We start from the raw sequence: 20,405 nt of genomic DNA on the forward strand, positions 1-20,405 counted from the left end.
GGCTGCATAGACTTGAAGACAACGTTTTTGAGATGGACAAAAAAAATGTCAGCTCCACAACCCACAAACTGCCCCCCACCTTTCATGTTACAGTGTTAAAGGAGGCATTAGTGCAGCTTTGAAGTGGAACCCACATCCATAGCCCTTAAAATATCCTTCCTCAGTGTGGGGTTTCCACCTGAAATTCTCCCCCCTGGCTGAGATTGAAGCATTGAGCACAAATATTTGGTGGATAGGAAGAAGGAAGGAAGAAAAACCTCTATTAACTTGATAGCATTCATGTTACAAACTCCAAGCCTTATAGTATAACATAAAGAAAAATTCTAAACTCTCATTTAACTCATTATATTATGTACACAAACGTCCAGCCTTGGGAAAAATGGTGTATGTATTTATGTTGATGCTTCTTTTTCCCATTCCCTGTAAAAAGCACGTACAGTAGTAGTAACATTGGCCTTTAGGAACCAGGGAAACTTGAAAAGCTATCCACCCAGAGACAATAATCAATGCAAATATTATGCTACCTTCCATTGTCTGGAACCTCAAGTTAATGGTACACTGGAGGGTAAATTATGAAGGAAACAAGAGCATAACTTCCAGTAAAACTAAGTCCGTCTGCTTGAGGAAGATTTGGAACATGAAATTGCTGCAGGAAACCAATAAAGGAACTGCTTGATGGATGTTATCAGGATCCTGCTTCATCAAACGAATGCAAATGTTCTCAATTATTTGATTTCCTGAAAGAAGAATTTGCTCAGTGGACTAGGTAATGAAAAAAGATGATTGATGGAGATAGGTTATGATTAAATAATGCAGGGAAATTTGAAAATCCCTTCAAGAGAGGACAAAAGCAGTGCATGATGGACATTGAAATACCAGTGATAGATTGATGCAGAAAAGATAAGGATCAAATCAATGCATGATGGATAGGCAAATCCTAATTGATAGGATGCTACAAAAAGAACAATGAACAATTAAGGCAACAACATGAAAATAAAAGCTAGATTTGAGTGCTTCAGGAATTTAAAGTTCTCCACCTACTCTTCTGGGATTTTTTTTTCTTTGATGGGTAAATTTTTGTCCCATTGGACTTGAGCCTGATCCTCCCACAAATCCTTTTATCACTTGAGTCAGCCTCCAGGCTCCTATATTTTTCTTTGTCGGCGTGGTGGGGTGGGGATTTTAAATATCTAAATAATAAATAGAACATTTTAAGGTAAGTAGAGGTAGGTGGTGGCTATGCCAAGGATGCTAATGCTGATGGGATGGCAATTATGGCAGATGTGTAGCAGTAGTGGTGGTGCTTGTAGTAGTTAGTTGAGGGTGACAATGGTAGTTGAGGCCTACACAATTGGAACTTTCAACATGAGATAGAGAAAAAGGGAGGCAGATTTGACTGCCATACTGCTTCTCTACCAAGAAGTGACTTATTGGTCCAGCTTTACCACCAAAATGACAACAATGATAAAGATAAACTGAGAAAAGTTGTTAAACTAGAACAAGATATAGAATGTACCAGAGAGGCATCCAGGTTGATTTACTTGAGCGCAATGGAAGCCCTGATTCATCTCTTTTATCACTAGAGTGCACAAGCCGTTGAAATTTTGTCGATAACTCTTGGTAAGATTGGAGTTCTGATGGCTGTACTTGTCTAATAGCAGTCTTTAGGTGTTCCATAGTTATTTCTGAAGCATCAAGGTTATCCTGATAGCAGATGAATTAAAATTCAGTAAAACTTTATAAACAATATATACAAAATAATCAAAACAGGAACTCAACAAACTTCAATAGCTGCAATAGCTGCTTCCCGGCAGATTAATGATATATCAGCCCCAGTATAGCCTTCAGTGAGGAAAGCCAGCTCCCCTATGCTGACATCAGAACTGAATGGAATTTTACACAAATGAATGTGGAATATATCTGCCCGATCGCTCTCATTTGGGGGTCCCACGTATAACAGCCGATCAAAGCGTCCTGTCCAATTTTTCTTCTATCAAATACTTTGAAGATTATTAAATTTATGTAATTGATAAAAGGATGTTGGAACTCAATGCAGAGGATAGAAAGGTGCTGACTGGGGCAGAGAGAGAGAGCACCTGGTCTTAGAAGAGCAGGATCAATCTTGTCAGGCCGATTTGTAGCAGCAATAACAGTAACATCAACTCGTTGGTGCAAACCTAAATTGAAAAAAACAAAATATTGGTTCGTATGGCAGATAACAGTGCAAAAAAGATGAAAGCATATTTTGAATAGAAGATATATTAAATTAATGTTGCTTAAGTTTACAGAGTTTGGAATCTTCTTTTGAGTAATTTCCTGACACAGAAAGTTTGGGAGATGCTAGAGATTTTAAAGCAAAAAGTTACACACAAACATACCGCCTGTTATTCAAATTCCACAAAAATAATCGAATAACACTTCTGTTTACATTTTACCTCCTAGAGATGCTTAAGCATTATGCAATGATGTAAAGAAAACCATTAAAGGGGAAAAAAATTGTAGTTGTGGATTCAGAACTTCAAATCGATCACTTACCATCTAATTCAACAAGAAGTTGACTCATAACCCTGTCAGCGACCGAAACCCCATCACTTTCCTTCCCACGAATAACAGCAAGACCATCTATTTCATCAAAAAATATAATAGATGGAGCATTGGCCCTAGCCTTTGCAAACAGAGACCTTACAGCCTTTTCAGATTCACCAACCCATTTGCTGAAAAGTTCGGGGCCCTTAACAGCCAGGAAATTCAGACCTGCCTCAGAAGCTACTGCACGAGCCATGAGGGTTTTGCTGCAACCTGGAGGTCCAAACAACAATACACCTGTTGGGGGGCGGGTCCCAATACGCTTGAAAGCATCCTGATGTTTTTGAGGCCATTCTACAGCTTCCATTAGCTGTGCCTTAACCTCATTTTGGCCACCAACATCTTCCCACTTAACCCTTGGAACCTCAAGTATTACCTAGTAATTAAGAAGAGATTAGACTACAAGAGTATGGTAAGTAGGACCAATTAGTTCCTTCTTTGCACCTTTTAATTGAAGCATCATTGCAAAATGATCACAAGGTTACAACATGGATCAAATATTAATTACTGAAGGCTGAAAAAGGAAGGGGCCATTAGATTGACACAGGAGCTCAAGCTCTATAACTGCTGCACTCGCTAAGTAGGCACCACCAATGTGTGCCAACTGGCAACACCCCCAATACCACAGTTAAATTATGGGGGTGGAGGGAAGAGGTGGCAAGTTTATATCATGATGCTGGTTCATTGTTGTTGCTGCAGCAATTGTGGAGAATTCAATTATTAAGAAGCTCAACCTAAATCAAGGTCCACTATCCTAGATAACATCTGCTACCAAATTCTTACGTGCAGTCCACTCTTCTCTCATCATAGAGTTGCTTTTGTGGATAACCCCTTATATAAGATACACTCACAGGATCAAAAGGCTGTGAAGTTACTCAAAACTAAGATAGAGAAGGGACTTCAAGACATAAACCAGTGTCTTGAATAACATAATTCAATTGGTTCTTTAAAAAAATAAATTAAACTGGAAAATATAGTTTCTTTGATGCTTGGCTAACTTTCAAAATCCAAGGTTTTCAGGTAGAGAGAACCAAATAGAGTCCTGGGTGGCCCACTGTCTGATGTTGTCCATTGTATAATGGTTAATATAGAGGAGAAATGAAGGACGAGGGCACATGTAGAATAAGATTGATCATAGGAAATGGATCCAAGTACCATTATATAAATATTTCCCAATTGATTCTGTAAATAATATGGATGTATTAAACATACCTCTCGCATAGCACTAGGCCTTATTTTCATCCTAGCCTTTTCAAAGTCCTCAAAAGTGACTACCAACATGCATTCTTCTTCCATTATAAAGGACCTCCTAACACTAGCATCAACTCCGTTCCAAATATTATTTGTCCTATTGGAGGTTGTTTTCTGGACTCCAAAATATGGTAGGTTCTCTGACGAAACAGACAAATCTGGGGGAGAGGAAGATGCACAATCTGGATGATCCCTTGAAAACTGGTCTTCCAAAGCTTCCGAGTCATCAGGGTCTGCAATTTTACCATCATGTACAATTGATGTTCTGTTGCAATGGAAATCATCACAAGATTTCTTGAACTTAACATAGCGCCTCAGACAAACCAAGGCTGCCTCGTTGCAAAGGGCGGCTAAATCAGCACCCACAAAACCATGGGTAACTGTAGCAAGCTGTTGAATTTGCATGTCCGAAAGAGAGTTTTCCATTTCACTAAGGAGGTTGAGTAAAATATCATATCGTTGCCCAGGAGATGGGACACCTGCACACAAATAATGTTTTTTTATCAGACCTGCATACAATATTTGGAGAAAACAAAGATAGATTCTGTATTAGACAAAATGTAACAATCTCATTCAACTAGTAAGCATTTGAGCCACTCATGTGGGCAACACAAATATTATTGATTCATCTAATTTTCTTACTTTGTATATGGTTCTAAATATTTCTATTTTACTTGACATTTATTAAAGAAGTCCATAAACTATTCTGTTATGTCAACTATGATACTAGTTTATGTAGATACCACCTTATACTTCACCATTTTTTTACTTTTCAGGTAAAGAATAAATCAATACACGGAAGAAGATTTTGTAGACAACCCTTATCCTTCATTACTTCTTTAACAAACCAGTTTCATATTATTTATATATATTCTCAAAGTTTCTTTGTGGGAAACAGAAGTTTACTAGGAATAGGTTGGGAGATCATAGGGAAGGACAAGGAATTATTCATGAATGGAAAGAAAAGAAACATAGAATGGATAAGGAGAAAAATGACACAATCACAACAAAAACAACAATACCAATGTATCCCTTTCCTCCTTTCATTTGTTAGTTTCTTGTCAAATTCACCCTTAGCCTAAGTAGGTATTTGCTTTTGATAACAGAAGAAGAAACAATGCATTTAACCTCAATTCCTAAGTTAGCTTTCATATGACATTCACATCCAACATTTTTATCCTCCCATTGCTAGGTAAAAATACTAGGCTAAAGAATTATAAACCGCTGATAAGTTGGTAACTTGGTAAGTTGGTCGGTTATTTGTAAAGATAAGAAGCATGGAGGGTTGGGGCCAAGGCATTTGGAGGTTTTCAATCAAGCTTTTCTAGGAAAATGGCTTTGGAGATTTCCTCTAGAAAGGGAGAGTTTTTGGAGGAAAGTCATTGTTGGAAAATTTGGAGAGGAGGAAGAGGGTTGGACCACTAGAGAGGTGAGGAATTCTTATGGGATGGGCCTTTGGAAAGACATTAGGTTGGGAGGATTTCCTTCTTAGAACTAGTATCAGTATTGGAAATGGTAGACTCACGAGATTTGGAGGGACATTTGAGTTGGGGATTCTAAGCTGAAGGATCTTTTCCCTATATTATTCAGAATTGCAACCCATAATTCTGCTGTAGTGGCTGACCTTTGGGGGCGACAAGGAGGTGGAGGCGGGTGTTGGGAGGTGCACTTTAGAAGATCCTTCCAAGATTGGGAATAGGAGGAGGAAACTTGTTTTTTGGAACATATTTCTTCAGTAAAGGTTCGGGAGGATTCCTTAGTTTGGAAGACCGAGATGAGGGGAAAGTTTAATGTCAAATCATATTATAGGTCTTTAAGGGCTGAGAATAACCTTTTATTTCTAGCCAAAGAGATTTGGGGTTCGTATGCCCCTCTTAGAACTCGTTTTTTTGCTTGGGAAGCAGTTTGGGGAAAATTTTTAACAATAGACATGTTAATGAAGAGGGGATGGTCCATGGTCAACAGGTGCAACCTTTGTAAAGACAATGAGGAGTCGGCAGACCACATTTTGATTCATTGTGGTAGGACAAGGGAGTTATGGACTTTGCTGCTATTTTTTTTTGTACTGGCGTGAGTGTTCCCGGCCTCAGTGAGAAATCTGCTTTTGAAATGGAAAGTTAAGGGGCTAAGGAAGAAGAGGAGAGTAGTTTGGAGATTGGCGCCTATTTGTCTTTTTTGGTGTATTTGGGGAGAGCAAAACTGAAGAACGTTCAAAGAGGAAGATATGTCAGACCCCTACTTGAGGAACCTCTTTTTTTAGGCTCTTCTAGAGTGGTCTCAACAGTTTTTGGATGTAGACCCTCTCTTCCCTCTTTTTTGAATTTTTTGGGTGATTGGCATGATGGCTAGCTTTTTAGCTCTCAAGGTTTTTTCTTTCTTTTTGTAGCCTTGTTTTTTGGCTCTCTTTGTATACTGCCTGTATAAGTAAGGTGTACTCCCTATTTTGGAGTTTTATCAATTCAATTTGTTTTCGTCTATCAAAAAAAAAAAAAAAGAATTATAAATTGCCATTTATTCCCATCCCGGGAACACTGGAGGTTCACATGAATCACCCAAAGAAAAAACAAAAAAGAAAAAGGCAAGGACTTCCTAAGCCTTAAGGACAGCCCAATACATTAATTAACTTCCTAAGAATAGTTTCCATTCCTATGGATCTTCTTGACCACACAAATAAGGAGTTCAAAAAATATTTTTCAATTGCAACCATAGTTGCTAATTCATAAAATATATCATGTATTGTTTTTCTATTTTTTTATATCATGTATCATAAGTTTTATATAGTGTAAAATAAACAGCAAAAATATGCACACATTGAATACCTAAGTTTTGAGAGTTCAATTTAACAAAATATGAGTTTAATATATAGGTTCATCACAAAATCCACAAAATTCCAACTTTTCATGTTTGTCATCATTCCTTCCTCACCAGGGAAAAAAACTAATATATTATGTAAAAGTTTTTATTCACTAATTACCATCATTTTTAATGTCAATATTCAAATCCTTCAAATGAATTCTCCAATATTCATTATAAGGATAAATTTACTTGACTTCCAACATGACTTTTGACAACAAGAATGTAGCTATTCATGTAAGATTAATTTACCTTTCTCTCCAATTTATGATCAATTTCTAATTTCACTTGTACTTTTTAAGCAATTAATACAATAGTTCTTTAATTTTTTTTTAAAATATGAAAAATAGTTACAAGTGTATGTATCATTGTATCGTTGTATCACATATTGTACCATGTATCATAAAATGTATCAGAGGATATACTAATGATAAGATACAAATTATGATACATATTGATTTCCATAAAAATGTATCGCATCATTCTATCATATTGTGTATTGTAACTTTTTAATAACCATGGTTGCAACTCCAACAACTACATTTAACTAAGTCTATTCTATTTTATTTCTCCCATAATCACAAAATAATCACAATAAGGCCATGTTCCCTCTTCCCCTTGCCTCTACAAAAGCATTCTGAAATTCAAAAACCAACTTTCCCACTATCTCTTCAACTTATTTTCCAACACCTTAGTTAGAAGTTTGTACAAACCATCCACCAAGCTAATTGGTCTAAAGTCTTTCAGGTCGTTAGCACTCTCTATTTAGGCTTTGAAAAACATCCCATTGATGCTAGATCTACACTCTTCTAGAACAGACAACAATTTGTGAAAAGCTTGAACTACGCCTTCCTTTATCTCTTCATATAGCTCCATTAATTCTGATTTTGCCAAACAATTCCTCCTCCTATGCGTATTAGCCATTTTGTGAAAATTTAGTGTTTCATGGTTATAAACTATGCACCGGTTCCAAGGCCTGGAATTCTGGAACCAAATAACATAGATTTTTATATGTAAGCCATGAGCAGTTTGACACTGTCAAACAGTGAATTACTATGAAAATTGCAAGCAGAAATTACTTAGCAAGGTTCCAGAAACAGAAAGAGAAGAAAGAAATGTTTCAAATGAAAGGCCAAGACAAAGACTTCAAATTACCAATTTCCATTTCCCTGTCCAGTCTTCCAGGCCGTCTGAGTGCAGGCTCAATACTATCAGGCCTGTTGGTAGCAGCAATTACAAGTATCCCATCAGTTCTACTGATCCCATCCATCAAATTCAATAATGTGGCAACTATTCTATGAGATAGCTCTTCCCCTCCATCTTTGCGTGCAGGGGCGATGGCATCCAACTCATCAATGAACACCTGAAAAAATCTTATATTTACTCATCCAAGGCAAAAATAGCTAAGGGAGAATTAATGAAAATGTGTGACCTTAGAAATTTTGATTAGACAAATCAACTTTGAAAACAAGCTTCAAATTTTATTGAAAACCATTATAACAGAAGCAATATTAGAAATTAAATATAATAAATTCCTATTTGTAAGACCATATGGAAATATGGGGGGAAAATGAAAGGTAAAAGTCCACAACCCAAACCCAAAAACCTCTAGGAGGGTGAAAGAAGCTCCCCTCTCTGTAAGGTCGCTAGCTTCCTCTGTATCAAAAAGAGGAAACCATGCACTTAGCCAAATCAAGGATCTAATATCTCCAATGAGCAAATTTCCAAGGACCTCTAATAAACAGCGAACAAATGATCATGAGATTCCTCATTCTAAAAAGAAAGGCTTCTTCCAATATGAGATGTAATCATCAATCACAACCAAAATTAACACCTAGTAAATCAATAAATCAAGTTAAGTACTGTGAACAGTTATAGAATTGTATTTCTTATTTTGATGGAGGAATTTACAGTGAACATATAAAATTTATAGGGAATTACTAACCTCCTAGAATATATTGAATGTAGACACCATTAGAAAACTATACAAACAAGGAAGGAATCTTTAATTTTCAGCCCTAATTTATCACTGATTTACAGCTCTAATTTACAGCTCATACAAGTTGTATTGATTGTGGATAGCTTGTACAATCAGATGCATACATCTTGTTTGATCAAATCAGACAAGCTGTCAGGATTTTCAAGAATAACTAATTTAGGATTCCTATGGATCCACCAACAAATACCAAATTTTTATGCTTCAAAAGAAGTTCTTTCAAAAAAAATTATTTCTACTTCTAGTATCATCCAAGGTAAACTCAAGTCAAATCATAAGATTCTTAACCTCTGCATGTATTTGAAGCTTTACCTCTAACCCTTCCATGAATTAACCTAGGTTTTGAAACATTTGTACAGTTCAAGCCCTAATCAATAAATTATCAACTCATGACCATGGGTTGGATCAATTGACCACTTTTTCTGGAATAGGAAGGGAACTGTGACACAAAACCATACGTCTATCCCCAAATAAGAGATCAAATATGCTACAACATACTTGGAAATAATGTGGCTGTTAAGTTGCCTGAAAACTACCCAATCTAAAACAGATCCATTTATTAGATGTTAACTGTTCAATCAAAGCGCTGTCGTAGAAACTACTAATTTAGTTGGATTGGAGTTACCATCATCAGTCAACCCATTTAGCATAACAAGTAGAGAGGAGTCTGCTGATCTCAGGCAGCTTGGCAGGTCAGAGATTGAGTGTACATCCCCAAACCACAAGACCCATAATCCTAAGGTGGTTGTAATAGAAAAAATAAGGGCCTATTTGGGAACATTTCTCAGGAAACAGTTTTCAAAAACAGTTTTTTGATGTTTTCTACAATAAAAGTATGTTTGCGAACTTCAAATATTTCAAATGTTCTCAACCTTTCTTTTTTTATTCTTTTTTTTTTTTGTGTTTTCAAATATATCTTAAAACTAACTTTTTTATTTGTAATGCTTTCAAGATAGAGGGTACTTTCCCAAACCAACAGATCCATAAACACTAAGGTAGTTGTCATAGAAAAATAAGGATTTGTTTGAGATCGTTTTTGAAAATAAATTTCAAAATAGTTTTTTATAACAGTTTTTAGAAAAATAATTTTTGAAAATAGTTTCCAAAAAAAGTTCTCTAATGTTTTCTATAACAAAAGTTTGTTTGAAAACTTGAAATGTTCTCAACCTTTATTTTGTGTTTTCAAATATTTCTTCAAATAACTTTTTATCTGTAATGTTTTATTTTCAATCATTCTCTATATTTGTACAATTACTTTTTAAAATAACACCTAGAAAACAAGTGAAAACAATTAAATATGTTCTAGAAAACACCTTATTTTCACAACGATTCTAAGAAACCTGTTTTGGAAACAATTGATAACAAAACACGTTATCTTTTTTCTTTTTTCTTTTTCTTTTTTTCTGTTCAAAAACCTGTTCTTGAAAACAATTCCAATCATAGCCTAAGAGTTAATAAACAGTTAGCAAAAAGATTAAAATAAGTTTAGGCAGGAGGTATATATAAAGAAGAGTGATACTTAATAAACTAAACCAACTACAAGTTTGAAAGCCTTTAAACTACTCATAACCTGATCTAAATCCTTATGTATAAAATCCAAGCTGTTTGTGTTACCCTTCTGAACAAAAACACCCAAAATACTGTAAACACATACACACTTCTCATTAAGGTGGTATTTGTTTTTTTTTTTTTTTACTTAAATCTAAATAGAAATTAATTTCACTTAACCCTAAATAAAATTTAATAGTATTAAGTATTAATTTGTTTGTTTTTTATTATTTTATTTCTATTAAGTATTAATAATTAATAAGGTGAGGATTGTGTTGAGATTGTGTCTTGGTTGTTTCAAAAAGTTATTTTCAGCATTCAGCAGAAGGCTAAATATTTTGCCTTTTACTATTCAGTCAAAAAATTTTTAAAAAAGAGTAATAAGAAAGAAAAAAGTTAAAAACAAACCATCTAGAGTCTGAATGCAAATTGTATTTAGCACTAAGTTGAAAAAACAAACACCACCTAAGTCATTCCTAAATTACCATAGTGCTTCCTGCAGTTTTAAAAGTGCATCAATAGTGTCAAACCTATATTTGTTTATAGACTTCAACTATTTCCCAGGAACAACTCTGCTTTGCTTCACAGCAGGTGTTTCAATACAAACTGAAGTTTCAAACTTGTTGCACCTCATATCCCTTAACAATATATCATTCCCCTGCCAAACGTGTGAAAAGAGGAGCTTGAGAAGAGGATAACTGAGAAGATAAGATTCCATTATTGCCCTTGAGCTATACACAACATAACTCCTCTTAAACTATATTCTAAAGTCTACCTAGTAATGGTTCACTGCAGTATACTCATGCTTTCACAGAAAAGAAAAATGCATAAAGGAAAACCCAGAATATAAGGTCTAAAAAGAAAAGCAGAAACTCCTGTTTGCATGAATCGCTGCATTATAGAAAACTATTCTTTTTAATAAATTGAAAACCAGAGTTTCCCACAGCATGCATCAATTTTTCTTCCAAAACAGAGAAAGTGAGAAAAAAAAAAGAGTTGCATAATGATTACTCAGAAATGAAACTATGAACAAGGTCTGAGAAGTTGAACTCCTTGGGTTGAAGAAATCTAACCACAGCAGGTGCAGCTTGGCTAGCTGAATCAAAAATTTCATGCAATGCTTGCTCACTCTCTCCATAGTATTGACTAACAATTTCAGCTCCATTTACAGAGAAAAGGTTGACACCAGCATCACAAATACATAATTGAGCCAAAGAAGTCTTTCCCGTACCAGGTGGACCATGAAGAAGCACTCCTTTTGTAGTTCGCAAACCCATACTAAAATAGTTACATTAATAATCAATATGTGATATTAAATATGTGAAACTAAATGTGTCTATATGAATGAATTAAATCGCTAGACGTAAGTGAGAATGTCATCCATAGCTGTAACTACACAAGCAGAGATGATCCAGGAAACAAGAAAGAATAAATGGGCGCTGCATTTGAAGACCTCCACGCAACCAACCCCCCCCTCCTCTCTCCCTTCTCCTCTTTTCTTTTCCCTCCTCTGTCTCAACCTTTTAATAATGCACAGGCTTACTGGAAGACACCTAACGACATTTTTATTCAACTCTTAACCATTATCATTGCATGGTCCTAGCTGCATATTATAAGATCTACGTTTGAATTCTAGATTAAGATTAGTAAGACCAAAAATTATCCCTGAGTTTATTTATTTGTCATTATGGTCAATGAGTCAAAAGACAAGAATAAACCAAATAAATATTGAAATGGAACAAAGCTTGTTGTCTAAATAACAAGTTCAATCAAATGGAAGCAATTTGAGTATGGACATTCTCAGAAAATTTATAGACATCAATAAATTAACTGCTAAAAAATTATTAGGGGTAAGGATTGCTAAGCAACACTCCACAGATTCAGCTATCTATGGGTTTGTAAAAATCAAAAGGTAATGCAGCCGCCTAGCACATTGCTTGATGGGTAAAAGTTTCAGACTCACCAAGTGCTAAAACTATACAGGAAATTAATGTCATTAACCAGCACAGTCAACAATAAGATTAGCAAAAATGATAACAAGAAGTTTTTTTCTCCATTATCAGTTATCACCTGTAATCAATTTGTGATAGTTGATTAACCACTATAAGATAGAGGGATATTAAACCACGAATGTGGTAAGGGCCCTCAATTTAAGGCAGCCTATGTTACATGTAGTAGTTGTATTACAGTTATGGATGTGGATGGATTTAGTTTGTATTTAAACAAATTGTTGTATCTAGCATGCATAAATTAGCCAATTGGGCATTTTTATGAATAAAAACATACATGAAAAAGACAATGATGATCCTTATCCACAGCATCCATCAATATGCTTATATATACATGCCAGACAACAAGGTTGCTACCTAAGCCTCTCCACCTATTTGTAGTATTTTGACTTTTTTTATACAAGATTTTTCCCATGTATCTTCACGGACCAAGAACTACAAGATCACCCCTTTCATGATCAATTCCTGAGATACCTATCTAAAATTTCTCGATTCCTGAATGTCAACAAGAGCAAAACTTACCTTGAATTTCACTTGGAGGAGGCAAATAAATGCAAGGAAATTATAACAAATTTGAAAGAAGCTCCTAAAGTAAGCTAAGAACTGAACTGTTGATATATGAAAAACAGCTAACAACAAGAAGCCTACAAAATGCTAATACTGCAAGGCTCTCAGACTATGGGGAAACACAGGAAGTTTTAGAATGGTAAAGGCAGGCTAAATTAAGGAAAAATGGTGGTTGTATTTCCTGAGGTAACCACTAAAGTTTTTATATCCTCTCCCTCTCAGCATGTGCCAAAAGGACCATATATAAAACTCTAAAGGGAACCAGAAGGTCCGCCAAAAGCAGGTGAACACTACTTTTCATTTATTAATGTAATTTAAAAACATTCTACCTTACATTTTTGAAAAATTATAGCACATCTCATCATTCTAATGTTCCAAAGAATCATATGACAGTCTGCATTTCCGGAGGGTGGGAAAGCTGCTGAACTGACAAGATCACTAAGAGGCCTAAAAGCATGTAGAGAAGTGATTTTGGGACATCAATGCTAAACAGCATCATTTAATCCTAAGAAATTTCAGTACATCAGTCAACATAATCTTAAATTAGAAACTAGACATTTAATATGTTCAAATTAGAAGTTCCAAATGGCAGCATAAGCATCTATGCTATGACAAAGAATGGCACTATAAGCATCTATGTTATGACAAAATCAGCCCTTCTTTTGGTATAACTTGCATTGTTCAGAAAACTCCCAGATTCATCGTTTCATCCATTATTAATTAATAATTTGAAGCATGAATTACACTCCATGAAATGATATAGGTATGCAAAAATAAGAATTCAATTGAATCACTTCATTCACTATATCATAGCATGTTATCAACAGCATGAAAGTCAAATTATAACTAAACAAAAAAATATCAAGAAAATTTTTTTTTACATAACATACCTTGACAGAGTGTTTTTCACTGATGTGGAAATTATGATATCCTTTAGAACTGCATATTCCTCTGATAGACCACCCAATTTAACAGCACTTCCAACGTTAGCTTTGAAATTCTTAAATTCAAGCTCCACATGTGGTGGACGTCCTTTCTGTGGAGTCTCTGATGATGAATTTGATGGCAAATATAAATATACTTTTGTTTCACGGTCTACAACACAAGCATCATCCACATGGCTCACTGAATCAGGAGCTCGAGAGAACAAACCATGACTTCTTTCATCTGTCAAATCATGATTATCACTATCAGGTGACAATTTAATAGCACCTCTCACACAGAAAGTGCAAAGTTCTGAAAGTATTGGGATTGTCACAAGATTCCCGGTGAGTAAACTGCGAGAGTATAACCATGAAGCAGCACATGACTGCAAAAGTTTCTTTGCAGTTTCATCACCTAATACTTCTGTTATGTCAAATGAAGCAAAAATTTTGTTATTTGGATTGGATAAACTTGACACTGAATCGTCACATATAGGTGAAGTCAACTGATTAGAATTAGGAGAAATAAGCTTTGACTGATATGACACTGGTGTCTTAGGCGATGAGGCAGCTCCATTGCTAACTTGATAATTTGTTGTTTCAGTAGAAACTTGAACAGTTGACTGCATATCACTGTTCACCGTCGATCCATTCTTTGAAGGAATCATCTCTAAATATAACTCCTTGCACTTGTATAGTGAGAGACCATTAATTGTCGTGCTGTGTGATTTACGACTTCCATTTACAAAACCAGTAACAGATTGACTTTGGATAAGGTAAACAAACACAATCCTGGCTGAAGCAGGAGAACCCATAGTATGATAAAGGTTCAACGAAAGCCGTACCCCATTCTTCAACACCTACAAAAGAAAAAATTTAGTATAAAAAAGGTAAATCTCAAGCTCTTTGATATGATGCATCAAGTTCTCCAATATGTAAAGAACATGAAGTTGAGCACAATAATAACTGCCAAGTTTACAATTAAGAGGGTTGGACAACAAATTTTCCTAAAAGCTTAAGTTGTTAGAATCTAGGGCTACGATGAATATCATGCCCTCCAACACCTTTCTTCATGTGTGATCCCATTGCATACCCACACATGGAAAGACACACTAGCCCATAGGCAAACACATGAGCTCAATAAATTGAAGAAATAAACATACGGTAGGGTTCGAACTCATGACCTCTTGTCAAAACGAGGTGTTAATACTATGTTGGATAACCAATTTCCTAAAAGCTTTAGGCTGCTAGGATTTGGGCCTACAATGTATATCATGCTCTCCAACAAATAGTAAGATAGAAACCCCATAAATTAATTACAATTAGAATATAAAATCCGCATAGCCAAGGAATTGCCACCTAGCCTGCCACTGCCACTCACAAAAGAGAAAAACAAAAAGGAGAACATTATGAACTAATAGCAAACTAGGAGCACATCAAGTGTGTCTGAGCTATCATAATGGCTTGCTAATAAAACTGTGTCTCACCCTGTATGCAACATTTGCTACCCCATCTTTGCCTGTCCAAGCCCACCATGCCACCCAATGCCGCAGTCCTTGCTGCACATGATTGCCTCAGCCAAGATACCTGCCACACTTTGCTTCAAGGCATCCCACCTCATACCATGCTGTAGAGGCATTGTCATTGAAAGGTGTTACTGCCCAACACCACATCTGAAGCACATTGTGGAAAAGGGTCTAGCAAATCCTATGGTGGAGAAGCATCAAAAGTGATTGGTCTCTTGCAATCCATTTAGCATTCCAGATGGAGAATAACATGGATTAAGAGTTCATTTTCGTAATTTTTCTCATGTACTCCATGTCCCTTTTTTCAAGGACCAGGCTAGATTGATCAAGAAGGGACTTCTTTGATATAATAAGAAGAAACACAAATCCAAATATCATTTAGTCAAATGGAAAATGTCTATCTTCCAAACAAACAAGGGGATTGAATATTCACCCTTTCACAAATAGAGCACTCTTCAGAATGTGGCTTCAGAGAGACAGCAACCAGAGGGCCAGTATATTAAAGTCCACCATTGCAGCTAATTTAAACCTTTTTCAAGGAGGCAGGGGCTTAAATTTTTCAGGAGCTCCCACAGCTGTAGTTTGCAAAAGAGCATTCTTAAAGCCAATGGAATGTTCCAATAGAAATGATGTTCAAATAGGAAATGGCAAAGCAATCAATTTTTTGATGAACTGCTGGGATGTGAAAGGCACCTTCTAAGTTATTCTCCTCATCTCCTTTTGTCTTGACTATGATTCCCAGATGCAGGACTGTGTTGACTCCGTTTACAAAGGAATTAAGTATTTAACTTTGAATTGAAATCTTTTCAATACTGAAAACTGGAGTCAGGGGTACATTCATTAACAAGCGTCCTTTGAATAATCAAAATTCCTTACTCCTGAACTCCTCTTTTCTTTGTGACCTCACAATCTTCATCTTTGCCAACTGCAGAATCACAATTGTGGCAATCCAGCCACACTTTCACAACCCTAGGTCTGTATGAACCTATAATATAATTCATATAACAAAATCCCAAATACAGGAATGAGCAACTATAAACCAGCGAGTCCGACTAAAATGATCACAGTACCCCTAAACTAAAACCAACAACCCAGTAATGGACAAACGTTTTAACCTCCCAAGCAAGCTCTAGATATAACCTTTTAAACTACATGACCTGAGAGAACCACCTTTGAAATTAAACCAAATTTCTTTATTATACTTTTTGTTCAGGTTTCCTCTCTCTTGACCTCTTCAAATCTGCACAACCTGATTAACCAATATCTTAGGCTAAAAACGATTATAACAGTCTAAACAGAGAGTGAAATGACCGTAACTTTGAAGAAGGCTCAACCACAGCAACTCTATCTTCCCAAATTTAGGTGCAAGGAAAGTTAGCTACCTTTATGTAAACCTTACTTTTAAAACCATAAAAAAAATTAAAATAAAATAAAAATTCAAGTTCATTTTCCAAAGGATAACCCCATTTAACACTTCACATTGTTACAATCCAGACAAAGCTTTCAGTAATTGAACAATTATTGACATTCGCAATTTAACTTGCTCCTTGGAAACTCACCCAATTCATTCCGCCAACAAAGTTTTAGGTAACAAAACAAATGGAAATACCCAACCCTGACCACCCACAGGTTAGGAATTTGCTCAAACACACTAGATCAAGGTTGCCAACAAAAATTGCTACCAAATGATCTACAATCCAATTGTGCAATGTAAATTGTAGGACATCATCTAAGGCACCACAACTTGTTTCAACCAGTACAGACATTATCACTGGTCCAGTTTTAAACCAATGGTACATCCTAAGAGACAATTGCCAAAAGTGAACTCTGTCAATGTGAGCTACCATTTATCTATAAAGTGTTAGAACAAGGGTATTTAAACACACTACCAAAAGTATATAACATAATTGCATGGTTCATAGATGCAACTAATTTATTTCTGTTTTTCATTTTTTAAGTACGCAGACAAAAAAAAAAAAAAAGTAGTAATAAACATAAAGCAAAGGTATACAGCATTGCAGTAATACAATTTTCATTCAAACCTTACAAGAAGGAAAAACTGTAGCAAGAGCAAAGTAGTTCCCTGCTTCACCAGGCATTTTATTCCCAGAATCAACTTGAAAATGTCTAGTACTTTCATCTGTTAATGAGCTGAGAGGAAAGCCATTTGAAAATTTCTTCTTTGACGAGGCAAGTGACACCTGCCAATGGAAATACTCTAGTTAAAATAGCTCTAAAAGACAAAAGAGAAAAATACGAATAATATATCCCATTTTTGCAAACAAACTGATGATACCAAAGAAACACATATAAGTCAAAGACGCTTACAAACACTGAAAAGTTGCATGGAAGTAAAGAAGAAGAAATAGGATACAAAAAGGAGATATGATTGAGAAGGCTCAAAGCACAATTCCCTTTGAGAAAAATCAAGTGCATGCAAAAGAAGAGGAACATGCAAACAAAAAGAAGCCTATTTTAAAACATAAAACAAAGAGAAACAAAAGACTCCAAAAGCAAAAGCAAAACAAAATTATCCCATTTTACAAGATCTAAGTCGTAAACTTTCTGATTTATGTAAAATTATTCATGATAAGAGAAGAAGAAATACATATCTAAAATACATATATGAACATCAGTATGCCTAAGCCACTTGATAAAGGTAATAAGGACTCAACATGACACCTGAGTCACAATTTTTGACAGGGCAAAATTATTTTTTCCATAGGTCAAAAGGCATATATGCAAAATATATGTGTATATATAGATATATATCTTTATAGAAGCAGGCATACCTTATATAACAAGTAACTAACTGGTCATACCATTCCTTACTGTGAACCTTAGCTTTGTTGGGTGGGTTTGAAGATCAACCATATATGAAAGGGGGGAAAAATCATTTGTCTGAATAGTGATACATCCATAGCATACAACGGGCGAGAGGGGTACATGGTGGCTCAGTGTGTCCACCAGTTTCAGGTGAGGCTATTTGGAGATCTAGGGCAAGTCCCGATTCCATATAAGGGGCTTTCGCTTAACCTATACTATTTTTTGAACAATATCATCATTCAAGGTCTTGAAGCTACCTTACTGGTTTTTGACATCACCAAAACAATGTGGTTGACCATTATACAGACCATCTTATGCAATTAGTAAGTTATAGAACTTGGATTTCATACAGATGGCATTCTGCCTAAAGACTTCATATTTTAAAGCTAATTATACCAACCATGTAACTAGAACCATATATTGTTAAAATTTCATGTTTCATTCTGAAATACATGCATATCTTCATCAATTTTGACCATCCATGAGTATGGGTCTGATTTTGTTGACAGTACCAGCAACATAAATTAACTAGGTTTTTTCCTATTATCTTTCTCTAGTTTGTCAGCTTTGTGTTGAACCACCATGCCTCAATAATTAATCTTTTCAAACAGACCACTTGAATCAGAAACTACCTGTTCAATTTTCAATTCTAGTCAAGTAAATTAACTACCAACCTAAAACTCCTAATACAATCTGTGTAAATAGTAAGGATGCAGAACTTTCTGCCTGATAGGTATCCAATTCATGTAAACAAGTTACTTCATTCACTTCTCCAAACATCAAATTCAAGAGGTTGGATTGATATCAAAAGCAAGTAATAAACGAATTACTAAACAATAATCATTAATATGAGAAATGAAAACTGGTGCATTACCGAAACAGTAGAACCAGGGGCAAGGTTAAAAGCAACCATAGAAGGTTCTGAAAGCCAAATTTTACAGCCTTTTGAATCAGGGTCAACACCTGTGACTCGGCCAATGAAAGCAGATTTCCCAATCAGAGAAGGGCATTTGCTTGAAGCCTCATCAAGATACCGTAGGAGATCTTCTTCGCTAATTTCTAAATCAGGCGGTGGTGTCAACACTGATGAAACAGACGGAGATTCTGACTTATCAGAATACGAGAGCTTCGATAATGACTTGGAATGCTTCTTTGTCTTTGAAGGCATCTCTCCCTTATTCCTTTCTTTTAACACGCTATCCTTCAAACCCTAAAAGAATGATATATCCGGAAAAGACGGTGACATTCAGGGAAGAAATATGATTAGATATGGAAAATTCTTTAGAAACAATAAAGAGAAGAAGACGGAAAGGCTTCATAGAGAATTTAAATTTAAAGTTTCGTTTCTTTTCTTCATTAGGGTTTTAAATCTTCATTTTCTTTTGTATTCCAGTTGTCTCTCGTTTCTCAGCAACCAAACATGCATACTTACTCGTTTCTCAGGAAATAAAGTTTCTTCGGTGTTGAAGTTGAGCGAAAGCTATAAACCCTAAACCCTGTTTATTCACTCTAGATGCAGAAGGAGAGGAGGTCATATGGGCCGAACTGTTGTGGGGGCTAGGCCCACAAACATTCAGAAATAGAAGGAATAACGTTTTGGTTCGAAATTTGCTAAACATCCATACTATAACCGCCACGAATTGTGTTGTGACAGATTTTCAACCATATTTTCTTTAAATTTTTACCATTATATCATCCATTGATAGTGTTTTGATCTAAAATTTTAATTCATCCATGTTTCAGCAGTAGCATATTATTTCATGGAGTTAGGGTCCAAAATATGGAAGAAATGAGTGTTTTCACGATTCTACCACTCAGTCAATTCTATTCCACTTAATTCGTATTTTATGGGCACATATCATGCATAAGTGACACTAATCCTCTTTTGCATATTTTATATATCATAAGTTTATTCTTCTTGTTAATTTTCTTTATACATTGTTTACTTATTTTGTAAAACTAAAAATCTTGATTAAAAACATAAATTTGTGGTTAAAAAACCGAGAAGTTTATTGAAAAATAATATTAATTTATATTATTTAATAATATTTAAAATATATAAATTAATAATACTAATATTTCCTTCTTTCGCTCCACCCCTTTATATTTATAATTAATAAAAAAAATTTAATTTAATTTCTTTCTTATTTTTAATTATTTTAAATTTTTAATACATAATTTTTCAAAAAAAAAAATTTCTCATTTAGAATAAATTATAAATTATATAACATTTATTATTTAAAAATTATATTTTTATTTTTAATATATAAAAATTTTGAAAAAGACTAACCTTGTATTGCCTTTTTTATTTTTATTTTTT

At 35.0% G+C, this 20,405-nt stretch overlaps 1 protein-coding gene across 5 annotated transcripts; it reads right to left on the minus strand.

The window, feature by feature from the left end:
• Positions 1–243: 243 nt before the first annotated feature.
• LOC100256736 (calmodulin-interacting protein 111) lies at positions 244–19,655 on the minus strand. 5 transcript variants are annotated; one of them, XR_786420.3, is made up of 13 exons: positions 19,518–19,655; positions 18,960–19,295; positions 17,302–17,460; positions 13,701–14,593; positions 11,308–11,512; positions 7,846–8,053; positions 3,799–4,316; positions 2,536–2,962; positions 2,097–2,177; positions 1,784–1,974; positions 1,517–1,704; positions 525–693; positions 244–420 (listed from the first exon to the last, which is right to left on the minus strand). XR_786420.3 is itself a non-coding variant. In XM_010655337.3 (12 exons), the coding sequence occupies exons 2-12, from the start codon at positions 19,251–19,253 to the stop codon at positions 606–608; spliced, it is 3,252 nt and encodes a 1,083-aa protein (XP_010653639.1). In that variant the 5' UTR covers positions 19,254–19,295; positions 19,518–19,655; the 3' UTR covers positions 244–605. The 5 variants fall into 5 exon arrangements, 4 of the variants coding, with proteins under 4 accessions (XP_010653639.1, XP_010653640.1, XP_019077405.1 ...); XM_010655337.3 differs by having other exon boundaries at positions 244–693; XM_010655338.3 differs by having other exon boundaries at positions 244–737.
• Positions 19,656–20,405: the final 750 nt, after the last annotated feature.

The sequence above is a fragment of the Vitis vinifera genome, chromosome 8 (assembly GCF_030704535.1).
Source record: "Vitis vinifera cultivar Pinot Noir 40024 chromosome 8, ASM3070453v1".
Taxonomy (NCBI): Eukaryota; Viridiplantae; Streptophyta; class Magnoliopsida; order Vitales; family Vitaceae; genus Vitis; species Vitis vinifera.

Excerpts from the sequence above, each read along its gene's own strand:
- LOC100256736 (XM_010655337.3), bottom strand. The coding sequence starts at position 19,253 with ATGCCTTCAAAGACAAAGAAGCATTCCAAGTCATTATCGAAGCTCTCG. Across the intron at positions 4,317-7,845 it reads GGACAGGGAAATGGAAATTG|GTGTCCCATCTCCTGGGCAA; the intron begins GTAATTTGAAGT and ends ATTTGTGTGCAG. Across the intron at positions 1,975-2,096 it reads TCCTGCTCTTCTAAGACCAG|GACGCTTTGATCGGCTGTTA; the intron begins GTGCTCTCTCTC and ends AAAATTGGACAG.